The sequence below is a fragment of the Neltuma alba genome, unplaced genomic scaffold, assembly GCF_004799145.2.
Source record: "Neltuma alba isolate B1F8T4 unplaced genomic scaffold, ASM479914v2 tig00012014_pilon, whole genome shotgun sequence".
In the NCBI taxonomy this organism is placed as follows: Eukaryota; Viridiplantae; Streptophyta; class Magnoliopsida; order Fabales; family Fabaceae; genus Neltuma; species Neltuma alba.
Window position 1 is genome coordinate 920,780 of NW_021636585.1, and position 15,397 is coordinate 936,176.

General features: G+C 33.9%; 1 protein-coding gene across 1 annotated transcript; it reads right to left on the bottom strand.

Moving 5' to 3' along the window:
- Positions 1–622: 622 nt before the first annotated feature.
- Positions 623–8,297, bottom strand: LOC114721263 (KH domain-containing protein At1g09660/At1g09670). Its single transcript, XM_028907099.1, has 8 exons — positions 8,156–8,297; positions 7,807–7,917; positions 6,517–6,602; positions 5,433–5,572; positions 1,991–2,125; positions 1,788–1,904; positions 1,401–1,544; positions 623–1,314 (listed from the first exon to the last, which is right to left on the bottom strand). The coding sequence occupies exons 2-8, from the start codon at positions 7,908–7,910 to the stop codon at positions 1,156–1,158; spliced, it is 885 nt and encodes a 294-aa protein (XP_028762932.1). The 5' UTR covers positions 7,911–7,917; positions 8,156–8,297; the 3' UTR covers positions 623–1,155.
- Positions 8,298–15,397: the final 7,100 nt, after the last annotated feature.

Below are 15,397 nucleotides of genomic sequence, written 5' to 3' on the forward strand. Positions count from 1 at the left end.
CATAAATTTTTTCTTCCGGGGGTTATTCAACTCCTTCGTAATTTTGGCTGAAGGCAACCCAAAAAAAAAAAAAAATCATTTTGCAATTTGAATTGATTAATTAATTACCAGTGTTTGTTCCCTCCTAATTGAAATAGTTATAAGAAACGTTAAAACAGAGATGAAACTAGTTGTGGACAGATTTCTACAGACTCATTACACAGGATTTATTGATGATTTATTATATATGCTAATCATCACATTTAGAATAAACTTTACTTACCACCGTAAAATTTACATGCTCATGTTCACTACCAGACCAATACTAAATTAAAATAAACATGGTACAACTCTAAAAACCTTTTTCCAGCCAACTACACAATCATCTATTCATTACAAGTATTAGAACAGAACCGCATCAATTTACAGTAGCATGCCAAAAAGGCTTAAAAGTAAGCGTCTTTCAACCACACCAATTCAGAAAGTGTAGTGACAAGTATGATAACCTGCAAACTTCGAACAAAACCAGCACACCAAAAAATAAATGCGATATTTACAGTTCATACCACCACAAGCTATGGCATGGCAAACATCTGACAATTGATGGCTTATTGTCTTTATAGTTCCACTTGAAATCCCAAGATACAGAACTCACCAAATCCACTTGCTAACTTGAAATAACAACAATGTTGTCAAAATGTTCACGCAACATTACAATCAAGAGCATTCTACTCAATTTATTTTAGGCTCAATACCACGCATATCTATACATATGCATGTAATCTAATGTTCTGACAAGTGTAAAGAATCTTCTATTACATTAGGAGTAATGCTACTCTGTAGCACCTGAATTCTAGTTACTGCTATAACAAGTGAACTGACAGTCAATGTTCCAGGGGTCACCAACACACCAAAGAATAGACATCATTCAAAGCCTACTAGACAGAATGAATGAAGTAAATAACCCATCCCGATCAGACATGTCGAACAAATCAGTGCCAAAACCGTGGCATCCCAACTAGCTGCTTGTGAAGATTCTGCCCCCCGGTGACTCAGGTCAGCTATATCAGTGAAAAGGCCATGATGCCTTTTAAACAGACCAGAGGTAGATAACTTAGCTTGAGAATAATTATATATCTATTAATATAGATATGAACCACTGTCAACGTATCAGGGTCATCTTCCTGTCTTGGCTCGTTTCATTCCTGTACTGTTAAAGGGTGACATGCTTGGACTCATACTTGGGCTCATGCTTGGGCTTTCTTCCCTCAAAGTACCATTCAGCATAGCTAACTCCCTTAATTGCTGCTTCTTATAGTGATCAAGAGATTCATCCTGGCATGTTAACAAAAACTAATGACTTGAACAGAAAAAGATGCCCAATTGATGTGAAACTAAAATGAAAAATGATATATCAATACCACAGGCTTCAAAAGATTTTCAAGTATTGCCACGGCATGTTCCAATCGTGAATTGATAATGTCTTCTGGAAACTCTGCCTCCACCAACACATGCAATGGCTCTTTAAGGTGCTCATATCCAGGTTTATCCTTAAGCTTCTCTTCCTACAATGAAAACTCAAGCTCCATAAGAGAGTCTAGGAAATTTAAAAAAAAAAAATCATATTTGTTCAGGCTTTTTTTTTTTGGGGGGGGGGGGGGATTTGTTTTTCGTGTCCGTGAGATAAACCAGTCCATTTCAACCAGCACCACAATTAGGAAGTGTTAAAATCAAAAAGTCATAATTGAAAAAGATATATCAAGTCAGAACACAATTCTTCAGGGAGTCTATACTGCATAATTATTCACCTTGATAGAGTCCTTCACGGAGCCACAACCTCTGATGTAAACCCTACATTCAGTCATGGCTTCAACCCTTTTCAATGAGTTCCCACGAGGTCCCAGAATTCGGCCAACAAAATTATACTGCCAAGGTTTGAGTCAAAACCACAGTACATTGAAATAGAAAACTTGACATCAACTGCAGTCCAAGAGCAAGAAGTTTTACTTACATTTGGATATTTGTCAACAGGTACATCAAGTCGGATGACTCTTTTCACTGCAGGGGTAGTTGGAATCCCTTGAGAAGGAGGCCAACCCACTGGGGGTGCTTGAAAAGATGCCATTCTTTGGAAATGTCCATTGTCCTACATGACGACATTTGGCATTAATGAGAATGCCCTTTATACAGCCACAAATAGTGTGCACATCTGAAACTCTTATTACACCAAGTTTCCTCAATTTAACTAAAATTTTCATTACGTCCATGACTAAGTTATAAGCATTGTTGCAAAACTACGGAGAGCAACAGCATAGAGGAAATATGGCATGTACAATATTCACCTTCAGCCCCTACCTCAGCTAACATCTATGCCATGACCACAGAAGTTATTGACCCTTTATTAGGGGTGTACACATTGCACTAAAAGCAAAAGACTATGAAATTCCTAAAAATCATGCCATTTGCTCTTGAGCTTACAAATACAAATCCTACAGTTTCTTAAGTCAATATCCTTTTTGAAGAAAACATACAACATTGAGTCAAAAACATAAACTAAACCACCTTAACATCTTCCTCAGCAGACCTGATCAAGGGCCAAAACACTTGCTTGATCCAGTCAGCCTAGCCCCAATAAAACAGATAAAAGCAGACATGATCAAGCCTGCTTTGGATTTTAAGCAAGACCTGTGTGAAATTAATATTATTAGTACTCCTCTGGTCCTTAATATAGGACCTAATTGTTGAGTTGATTTCAGTTCTAAATATAAGACTTATTTCTCATATTCATCAATTTTCCCTAGATTATCCCTATAAATACTCCTTCAACTATAATCAAGTAGAAGAGAAGGGAAAGATATTAAGGAAGATGACTATGGTATTTTAGAAAAACATGTCATATTTTTTATAATTAGCTAACTTATTTAACTTCCTTAATCTAATCAACTTAGTTAAATAAGTCTTACACTAAGGACTAGAGGAGTATTTTTTAATATAATTTTATATTTTATATGTTTATAAAATTGTGTATGTGTGCGTATGTATTATTTCAGCATATCTATCATTTAGGAGACCCTGGTTGCCTCTTCATCACATCCTCTCATAAGTTGTCTCTGGCTACCATCAACCCCCACAACCCTCTTCTCTCTCACAATCCTGCCTTTTCCCTCCATATTTCTCAAGCCTTCAATATGCAGGATGCCAACTTACAACAACAGCAGCATCAACTTGTTCTGATGGAGGTAGAACCTCCTTAGTACGGCAGTCCAACAAAGGTCAACAATGGTGAAGACAATGCCCCGTCAGGGCAAGTAAACGAATGCACAAATAAAGGCACAACTCAGAACTTTTGATCTCCACAATTCACACTAATCATGACCACACTTCCAATAGTTCCCTCTTCTTCCAATGAAAAGGAGAAATTGAGGAAAAGTTGAACAAAGAATCTCCCCAAAATCAGTGGAAGAAAACCTTTTTATTTTAGAAAAAGGTTTTCAATGTACTTCCCATGAGTATTTGCCTCAACGTTCTCCCAACATGTCTCCACTACTTGAACTACCCACCACAGTACACAACTCAATTATTAGCACCAAAGCATTCAACAATTCAACATGCATCTTTCAAGGTCTCTGGTTTCAAACAAGTCCGTGTACAGCACTGAAAATTTTGATTACAAGATCCTTGGAAGCAGAACAAAACAAACTAAAAGTAAAACTCTTACCCATGATAACAAAATATAACCATCATAGAAGTAGAAATCAATATATCCAATAAAACTTCATATGCAAGTTCCTGTGTCTCAGCCTCATCAATTAGCAGAATGAACGACTAGATAAACTACGTTCATCTCATCTCATGAACCACTTGGTTGCCCACCACACAACTGTCTAATTTTTGCTGCCTTGCAACTGACATAAAAGCTTTTAAAACAGAACACTTAACCCTCGAGATTTTGGATTGGAACTATAAAAAGAACCGTGAGCCACATAATTGAGTCACTTGAATATACTTCGTAGTCCCATGGGTTAGGCAACAAACCCCCATTAAAAAAGTAAAGCAACTAAACGATATGTTCTCAAAATCAAGTTGCATGAGTGCACTTAAATGCACGCAAGATGTTGCTCATTTAAAATATGATAGAAACTCTGCCTCAATACTCACAGTAAAATTCTCATTGGAAAGCCTTCTGTAAATATTCGGAAATACAAAGTTACCCGGGAGATATGGCCTTCTGTAAATTTGGTGAATCCTATATAAGTGACATCACATCTGCTATGCAATGATGACTGTTGAAAATTTTGTACAAGATCAAACTAATTGAAAACCTTCATCACTGATGGCAGGATTGAAATCTGGAACCAAGCTGTCTCCACTGGCCATATTTCGTAAGTTCCATGAAAGAAGAATGAGAGCTATTTGTAAATATCCAAGAATGAATGAGCCAAAACAACAATCACCTGTATGGTCTCATCCAATTTTAGGCTAGATTTATTTCCCACATGAAAGTTCTATCATGGTAATCAATATGCTGTTAAGGTTAATTCGCTGCTGCCAGTCCACCACAGATATTTTTGCCGTTAATATTCGCATAAAAACTGCAGCCATCCAGCATTCTTGGCTGGAGCAATGTTCACTAAGGATGCTTGGGTGTAAATATTTAGCGGGCAAATGAGATATCAGTAACAAGTTTTGAAATTGCTTTCTGTGGAAGGCTAACTGAATAATAACCAAAATCAATAAAATGATGTTTCAGATGAAATTTGGAAACAGGCTGAGTCATAGCCCATCAGCTCACGGTTGAAGATTAAGGAGTGCAAACTTCATTTCATGTACTAACTAATGATGGCTAAAATATACTACGTTAAAACAGGTACAGGAGTCAGGTAAAAAGAAGACAGAAAAAGACACCATTCACGTCATATCGGAAACAATAATTAAAAACTAAAGAAAAGAAAAACCTTCCTTCAATTACATGATAATAGAATTTAAAGTCTTATGTGCCCCACCACTTGAAGTACATGCTCTTCTTTAAGACCTGAGGGACTTCAATTCAACTACCACCAAGGTTGCAGTGTACTATGGTTGAATGACAGCCAAATTTTTCCAAGACGATTGCGTGTGTTAGAATATAAGATATGCGTTAGGTTAGCGGACCTAGGCCCTAGCCCATAGTTAGTGACATGTACATCATATTTCAGAGGTACCATCGTGCTATGAGTTCACTTCAGTGAAATAAAACCAGTTCAATATTCTGGAGGCTTCTTTACAACATGCAAATCAATGTCTAACCATAAGTGAAGATATCATATCAAACGAATATGAAAAAAGTCAACAGAGATCAAAGAGAAATCTATTTACAATGAGCACCAGATATCAATTTATTACCAAAAAAAAAAAAAATCCATGACTCATTGGATAAGAATTACCAAACACTCACAGATACGATGTATCATTACCTCTACTGGTACAGCCGGCCATCCCTCCAAATCCATTGGTCTGCCATTGGGATGCTGACCTAAGGACCTAAATGGACTGTCTGGCTCAAGACGCTCATGATCTGTAAAACCTTGATTGAAGCCTGACACTCGTCTGATTTCTGCCATTACCTCAAATCACGAATCAGAAAAGTGTACCAAGAGAACTATAAAACTTTCAGAAAATAAACATGGCAGATGCAGCTCCTTCTTACAGAAGTTATCCAGGCTACAGAAAGAAAGGCCAGGAAGGGGGAAAAAAAAAACAGAAGAAAAGAAGGGGGGGGGGGCAGTGGCAGTACAGAATGCTAAGTTATAATCAACACCTGCGTTTAGTATCTTCTTGATAGAAAATATTTCACTAATTGCTCATTACTCCCTCCATCCCTTCTTATAAGAAACATTTGACCAAATCATGTAGACCAAAAAGTTCGTTAAATTTGGTTAAAGATAATAAATATGTAGAAATGGTAAGTTTTTTCTTAAAAATACCCCCACTTAGGGGGAGAGAGTATAAGTGAGAGAATAACGAGATTATTAAAATAAAAAAATTATGGAAGAAGTAGAATGGGTGATGGAAAGAGATGAATGAATGATGCTTTGAAAAATAAGATAATAAATATATTAAGTATCAAAATAAGTAATTAATGAGGGAAAAATAGGAAAATAGTCAAGAAAATTTGAGATATCATGTAAATGTTTCTCATATATAGGGGCAAGGTAGAAATAGTAGTTGTTTTCTATAAAAAAGGACGAAAGGAGTATTAATTATTAAATGTTACTAATAATGTCAGATACCAAAATATCATGTGGGAATAGTTATGATATTTGCATTAAACATCAACCAGAAAGGTTGTCCCCGGCAATCTTAACTAGTAAGTACCAATAAATTGAAAGTTTCTATCCATTAAGATAGTCTTCTTTGTTTCCAAAAATTAAAAATCTATTAAGAGTTGTGATATTCATAAACAAGGAAAAGAGCAATATAAGATCAAAATAACAGCAAAATTATGATTAAAATATCAAAGATATTTATGCTATTACAATAAATGGAATATTTTTAAACCTTGATTTAAAAGCCGGGTACATTGTGGCAGGACTTGCACAAATGGTCCTAATTTTTGCCTCTCTGCCAGTAGTTCAGTAAGATATCTGCAAGTTATCAACAGTCAATTTACACACCAGAACTGGCAGCATGCACCAGCAGGAAAGTAGCATTATACTTGACAAAAAATAGAATCTTTCAGCAATAGCATCAGCAAGATGAATTAGTGCTGCTACACTTAACTTATCAGTCTTAAATGTATTAGAGACATTCGCAACGAAGTGATAATTGCTGCTGGCCTTCTTTCAATTAACATAACTACGTAAGCCTCATTGTCAAAAATAAACCTAAGGACCATAAAACTGACAGTCAAGTTCTAGATACACACCATAGAATCCTTCCAAATAGCTTTAGCATATCCCAGCCCATGAAAAACCAAAACCTTTTTCACTCAATAAATGGGATATTTAGACAGAAGGATCCTACAGAGTTCATTAATAATAAAGTGACACTTTAGATTTTGGCATTTTTTCCACTAACGTTTCCTACTTAAGTTCTTGTTCCATGTGAGTTGGAAATAGAACCATAAGACTGGCTCAAAACACAAATTAAATTATACATTTACAGATTTCCAATCCCACATTTGTTCTGCACTAGACTTCATCTGCTGGAGGCAGAAGGCTAACTAAATACGATTATGATGTCTTTTCTGATTCCTCCTCCCCCAAAACAATCCATCTCACTGTATGCAGCAAAAGTGCCAAATTTCAATAGCTCAGTACTCAACGGCACCCAAGTCTATAACAAACAAAAGCTTTTCCCACTTTCTCCTCAATTTTAATTTCACATGTTCGACACTCATGTCATCATTGAAAACAAGTGTACTAAAATTTCAAGCAGAAGAATAATGCATGTATAACCAAAAATAAACCAGATGCAGGATTTTACAACAATGTTTATCTGAAGACCTCTGTTGTTGTTGGAAACGGCAACATACACACATCTTGAATAAGGCTTGACAAAAAGGAGGAGAATTTATTGATGTATTCTAAAAAAGAAGGCTTTCAAAAGAAAACACGGGCGTAAGGACTGCCCCAAAAAAAAAATTGAAAGCAAATTGCATTCCAAACTAAGGACATCCGGGTAACATCGAAAAACTGAAACAAACACTGTCAGAGGGCTCAATTGTCAGAAAGTACCAACAGGTTTCAAGTTTGACAATATATCCAAATCAGTGACAAGCCATAAGTGAAACTAGGAGACAGTAGAGACAGTAGATGGTAATGATGGCAAGATTAGAAGTAGGACTACCTTTCTCGATCTGAAGGAATAGAGGAAGACCTAATAGGGGAAGCGGGAACTCCAGGAGGAGGATACTGGAAATAGCTCCCGGGTGGGATTCTCTCTCCCATCATAGCAAGGCTATATATTCATCAGTTAAAAACAAACAAAACCTCAGTGACAAAAAAAAAAACGAAAATAAAACCATAAAACTGCAAAACACCCATATATCAACACACCCCATAAACCTAAAACACAAATCCATTCACAAAAAGGAGAATCCCAGAAACACATCAGTAAATTTGTTAAGAAAAAAAACAAAGATAGATATTTGTTGACACAGCAGTCGCATGCAAGCAAGGCCCGAGCGAAGACTTACCAAACGTGGAAGGAAGTAAAAGAAGACGAATATGGGGCAGGAAGATTCAACTATTGAAGACTTGGGCTGCCTTCAGACTTCCTCCTTCTGCCCCGTAGAACAAACAGAAGAGGGTTAAGTGCTGAGTGTGCAAAGCCCTACCCAAAGAGGGAGACTAGGGATGCCGCTGCTGTATATATTCACTGCATCATCACACAGTCGTCATAGGTAATGAATCTTTTTACAGCGATGTTTACGTAGGCGCTTCTTCCACTGTTTATCGCTTTATTTTATCGCTCAGTCCTGTGAACCGAACCTTTTTTTCTTTGGCCTCGGTTTTTCATTCCAAAAAACTTCGCAATTAATATTTTGGAAAATTATTACTTGGTTCCTCTAACTTGCATCAATTTTTAGTGCAGTCCTTGTAGTCTGAAAATTTGCATCACTTCCATTCAGCTCCGCAAAGTTATCGAAGTTAGTCCTTATCCCCTCCATTGCTTAAAAAGAAATATCCATCAAGCCGCATGCAAACATGCACTAAATTTTAGTGCATGATTGAAATAGAAGTCGGAGGGCTCAAAAGTTTATTGGAATTGGAAAAATTAAGTGGGGTGAAAGTAGGTTTGAAATAACTTGTGGGGAAAATAATTTTTTTGTTAAGAGTAACTTTAAAATTAAGGCAATTTTTTTTTAGATCTAAACTTTTTGAAACTGATTTTTTCAATGTAAAATCCAAAACATTACATTAATTGATTTTTATTTCATTTTTAATTTGTAAAAATCAATTGAGATAAAAATAATTTTTATAAATGTCAATCCAAACAAACCTAAACATTTAGTTACTTATGAATAATTATAATTTTAAGTTCAAAATTAATTTTGGCACGTATAAGGAGAGTTTGAATATTTAGTTTTTAGAAAAATCACGGGTTTGACTTGTCAGTTACAACCCAAATCAGTCATATAAATCAATTATAATCAAATCAAATTTAGCCTTAAAATCGTGATTATAAATCAATTTATAATTTTATCCCATATTATTTATTCTCTCATCCTTAATCTAAACATGCTCAATACTAACATCAAAAGGAAATTGATGTCATTGGAAGTAAAACTGTTAAAATAGGTCAAACTCATTAGGCTTACCCATTTAAACTTGCTTAGCTAGAGAGATGATTTACATTCTAGGAGAACTAGTTTTTCATAACATAATGAACTAAAATTTGAATACTTATTAGAGGAGGTGTTCACATTTAATATCTAATAGTGCTTCACAACCAAATTATGCTAATTCATTTGAGTTGGTTTTAATGATTTTAAATGCATTAAATGTTTTAATTAATTAAGATAATAGGAAATATATTATGAGCATGAGATATTGAGAAGCAGTGATTGAAATATTTCAATGGATGAAGGGGCAAATTTACTCACTGTAATATCAAACAAAAGTACAAGACACCATAATAAAATGTGAGGGGCAAAAATGCCAGTGCCATCAACTCTTATGGATGATTGTTACTTTTTCTCTCTCTTTTTTTCCCCCATATGGTGTCTTGAAATCACTCCTCCAATCACCTCCTCTAGATCCTCGATAAGGATGATAAGACTATGATCTAGAACAAACAAAGCCTCCAGAATGCATCCTTCCCCCCTAACTTGTCGACGGTGGCTACATCTTTTAGTGTAATATTAGGGTTAAGAAGATATTCTAAATGACTGAAGTGAAAGAGAAATCTAAGTTCGCATTGGCCATTTAAAATCTGCAAGAGGAAGAAATTTTAGTTGACTTCATGATCGAAGTCGGATTGTCGCCTTCCGGATTGTCAAGAAAGTGAATTGCATCAGAAAAATATAGTATAGGATCCAATCAGTCATTCTTCTCAAGGAGCTTGTTATTGGAAATCCTAGTCTACATTGGTTATCAAAAGCATTGTAAATTTAGGTGAAGAAAAAGGAGGTTTCATATGTTTAAGGTGGTGCAATAAATGAAAAGTGCAGGAAATTAACTGTTTTTGGTATTTTGAATGAATGAAGAAATGTTTTGAATTAAAAGGGAATAATGGTAAATAGTCTCTTGATGATGAAAACTCAGCTATCACTGCTCTTTAAAATGATTGGGAGTCCTAGGAAACCTCTAAGTTTGAAGAAAACCCCAAGTAATTACTTGGATTCAATGTCTTAATCAATGAAAACTCACTTTAATTAAAGTTAATTAACATCTCTTTAAACACTGTTAAAAAACCACTTAGAGTGTAAATGGAAAGATGATGCAAATGCCCTCAGAATGTCAATCGACAAACACAAAATACCAAGCATACAGATTAATCAACAATGATCACTGAAAATCAAACTGAACACAAGGATTCAAACTGAAATATTATATAGATTAATCAACATTAACATCATCCAATCTAAATACAATAGAATAGTCTAAACACAAGATTTAAAATTATAAACAAAGTTTGTTACAAGTGCAGAAAGTTCCTAAATCTAGAAATTTTCAACATAACATTAAGTATAGGTTTAGACTATAAAAAAACTCTCCGATTAAGTCTTTGAGCTCAAGCTTCGTCCTCCACCACCAAGAGGCTAAACCCAGGCTTTCAAACCATTCGCAATCGCTCCAGGAATAAACAACCATGGTTAAAGCTAAAAATGAGGCTAAAAAAATAGAGAAGAAGGTGGTTGGAGTAGTTTGATCAGTTCAAAAATATAGAAAATAATGAAGAGATGAAGAAAAATGAAAGTTTTGGGTGTAGGATCAATGGAGACTTGAAAAGAGATGATGGTGGCTCAACCTAATGCAAATATACAAAATGGGAGAGTATTTGTTCGTGGTGATTGCCCCCCTTAAGTGTAAAAACTCAGAAACCTATTCCAAAACACACAGCTTCACTAAACACACTCAGGTCGCGACCTCAGGAGTTTCAAGTCGCGACTTAGGAGACTCAGGTTGCGACCTTATAAGTTTCATGTCACGACCTGGGAAGACAAAGAGTTTTCATCTTGACTCAAGTCCAAAACGCGTAGTTTAATTGAAAGGGCATTCAGGTGGCGACCTCAAAAGTCCATGTCGTGACCTGGGGAGGCAATACACTCTAAACTCGTGTTTTAGTTCTTATAACATTTTGGCTCCATCCATGCTCCATTTTGATTCTTAGGTCCTTCTCCAATTGCCTGAAATTACAACAAAGATCTATGTAAATACCAACTAATTGCAGATCAAGGCAATTAAAATTGAGGAAAGAAAAATATCCATTTTTACCCCTTAAATAGCAAAATGCAATACATGACTCAATGTAATTAAATGGATATAAATGCATGCATAATGAGAGTAAAAGTGTTGCAAAACATTAGAAAACACTTGAAAAAACCATATAAAGATTGGGTTCTATCACTTTGGTTTACGCTTTTGTGATTCTTAGTTACTAATTTTGTGGAATAGGAAAAGACAAGTGTTGAGAAATAGAGCGAGTGGGGAAAGCGCTTTCCCTAGTTCTGATCCTGTTGCCGCTGCAGGGACACATTGCCCTTACTGGAGCTCGCACACATCCTCGACTATAGTGTCTTCTCTATCATCATCACCAAAACCCTCTTCAACTCTCCTAACCCTTCTGCCTATCCTTACCTCACCTTCGTTCCATTCCTCGATGAATTATCCCAATCTGAAGCCTCCACTTTCTATCCTCTCTGCCTCACCTACCTCATCAACATCAAATGCGCCCATCCTCTTATTCACTACTTGTCTCATCTATTATTTGATCCCTCTCTTGATCCTAATGCTTGCTTGATCTCCAACACTGCCCTTTATTACACTCGCGTCTCTGTCCATCTCTAACGTCAAAATGAAAACATGTATGAAATAATGAGGACTAGCTTTCTGAAAGTTGCAAAATAGTTAAATTTTGGCACAATGAAATCCACCCCAAGCTCATCATGTTATTGAGCTTCTCTTTCTCTATTTCTTTGCTTCTTGAGTGTCAAGAGACTAGAAGGGAAAAAATTCTTCATTTCTTGAGTGTCCAGAGATTAGAAGAGGGAAAAAAAAAGTAACGATAGTCCATAAGAGCCAGTGGCATAAGCATTTTCTTCGTTTTCAAAAGTTTATGTGCATTTTTATCCCTAACATTTTATTATGGTGCCTAATACTCTTTTTCAATATTACAATAGGTGAATTTGCCCATTCACCATATTTCAATGCTATGGGAAAAAAAGGTCATCTCTCCTCTTAGCAATTGAGGGCCAACAAAAAAAAATCAAATTTAAAAACACTAACTCTTTATGACTAAAAAATAAAAAAGGTCAACCCGTTAGGATTAAAGGCCGACAAGTTTAAACCCACTTATTCTTAATTATTTAAATATAATAAATCATTAAAACAGCCTTTCACTATTATTTGTTAATCACGACTACTTGCTAAGGTTGTGATATTGAGTGAGCCTCCCTATTGAAAGAAACCTAGATGCATCTTCAATTTACTCACATATTCACGTCTAATGATGCATAGTTTCACTCTCAATACCCAGTCACACACAATCACAATCATATATCATATCTAGTGGGCAATCAAATATTAATGATGAAGACGAAAGTCTTGATATTTTTGTCATCAAATAAGAGTCTACTTGACCAAAGGACAATCAAGTATTGTTGATATTAATAATTGTAATAAAAAATGATAATCATGTTGATGTTATTGATAATGCTGTTAAGCTTTGTTAGGTTCTATCTCTATGCGTTATCTGCTTTATTTAATTTGGTCTTTTTCATATTTGGATGATAGTTTGTTACTGTTTGAAGTTTGGACAATAATTTAACATTTTATTTCACTAATATGCATAATTTGAGTTGCAAATTTTGGGATATTGTTTTATTTTTAAATATCTCAAAATGGTTGGATAGTAATATGATATTTTCATGATATATGGGCTTTTCATACTTGAACCTTTCAAGCGAGGGCCAGCCCATTTTGATGGCTGCAATAAAATACAACCTTTTTGCTATGTTATGTTATTTTAATGAACTTCTAAAGCATTAAATATTTTGAAATAAAATTAAAACCTAATTTTTGTAATTTATTTAAAAAATGACAAATAATTGGCACACAAAATGTAAAATAAAAATATATGACATAAATTATCTAAAATTATCGTTACTACCGTGTGACCTCTTGCGTAATAAATTGAAATTTAATTTTTGTAATTTATTTAGCATACAAGAAGATATCACTATACATTTTATTCAACATAAGGAGATATCACTCTTGAAAGTTTACCATTTACGTGCTTAAAGGTAAGAATTCCGCGTGAATTAGTGATTTTTCCTGATTTGACTTGATTTAACTATGAGTGTGATGTATATTTTTTTTAATAACTATGTGCTAAAACATTAGTAGTGGAATAAAACTGAGCACAATGGATTTGACTTCCACTTATAAAGTAACCGAATATTCTAATATGGTGATTCCAATTCCTTTCTCAATTAAAACATAAAAAGAAATCCCTTCTCATTTTTGTCATTTTGGATCTTCCATGGTCACCCTCAAAATATCTAAACTTACATTTGATTCCGGCAATTATCCATACTTATTTATCGTAAATGATTTTTACAAACTTGGAAATAAGGATTTTAAAGTTCAATTCAAATAAATACTACGAAATATAACAAAATTTACATTTATATAATATTAAAATCAAATGGTTGTCATCTTTGCTTCTATTTTTCACTTTAAATTGATTTGTTTATCCTTTTTCTTAAGTCTAAAAATGGAGTTTTTGAAAATTTATTGTAATTATGTATTTTATTTACTGTATAATTATGTGTGACAAGAGTTGGTAATGCACGCAAAAGTCTCTAATAAAGTTCAATTTAGTTGGAATTATTGTAAAATAATACTGATATATTTTACTGTTAAATTCAACTTCATTTTGCTGGCAAAAAAATCAATTTCATTTAATTACAATGTATTTTTATTCTAATATTTGTCCAATTACTTTTGTTTCTCTATTAATTTGCTGGTATACAATTTTTTTATTATTTTTTAATAGTAATCTAATATTGCCTTTTTATCATTTATCCAAACGACAATTATAATTTCATTTCTTTAAGAAATCCTTCATTGTTCTGAAACCAAAAATTTACTTTTCCTTGGTTGCTAGGCAAGAGACTATCTAGTACCTATGTCATCTCATCTTCAAAGTATTTTAGGTAATGATTTAGTTAGTGGAAGGAGTAAGAAAACTGTGGTTGCTGGTGGTTTGCAAAACCGTTCTGGAATTGGATGACTTAGTTGTTTCTTCTTGTTTACCTCTTGTTTATTGTTGAGCATGTGATTTGGAGATTATTTCACTGTTTTTTAGTCTTTTCGACTGGTTGTACCCTTTACTTTTTTAAAAAAATAAAATGTGTAAAAAAAAACCCTTTTCATGTAATTTTAGTTTTTTAATTTTTTTTAAACTTGTCGGAGCGTGAACCTTCATATAATCTAAATCTAAATCTAAAAACTGTCTGGCAAAAAAAAAAAAAGATTAAAATGTGAATATATAAATTTTCATTCAAATATTTTCAGAGTTGTATATGTTACTAGTAAAATATTATAATATATATTTAAATTAAATACTTATTTTTTTCTAAAAAATATTTCATAAAAATGCATAATATTTTGAAAAATTATTAATATTTAACATAAATGGATTAAACACAATATTTAACTTATTCATGAGTATATTTTATTTTTCAAAATTTTTGCACAGTTTATCATGATCTTATAAAATGGAACCACCAAAGTAGAGCAAAGAAAGATGAAGACAAGAAAATAAGAAAACTATTATATTTCTTCACATGCTCCACAACACGAATGACATGTCCTATTTATAGGTATAGTTTTACATATAGATTAGACTTATTCTTAAATAACGAATAATGGATAATTAATCTTCTGAATGTAAACGGATGTGAGTTACAAAATTAAATAAATAGTAGAGGAGTAATGCATAGTAAAAATAGTGGAAGTTATTTGATGAAATTGAAGAGAAAGAGGTAAATAGGCATCTATATAATATTCATAACATATTTAAATAAATATTGAAACATAAATATTGTCTCTTACAAAATTTCTAAGTTGCCATGTGCTGTGTTGTGGAAAAAATATTTATTAGAGCATTACGTCGGGAAAAGATATGCAGTTTGACAAAAAGGCCACCTCGTATATTCGCATGCAAAACGGAAGCTTAAAACGCAACCGTTTATGCTTTCACTCGCAAC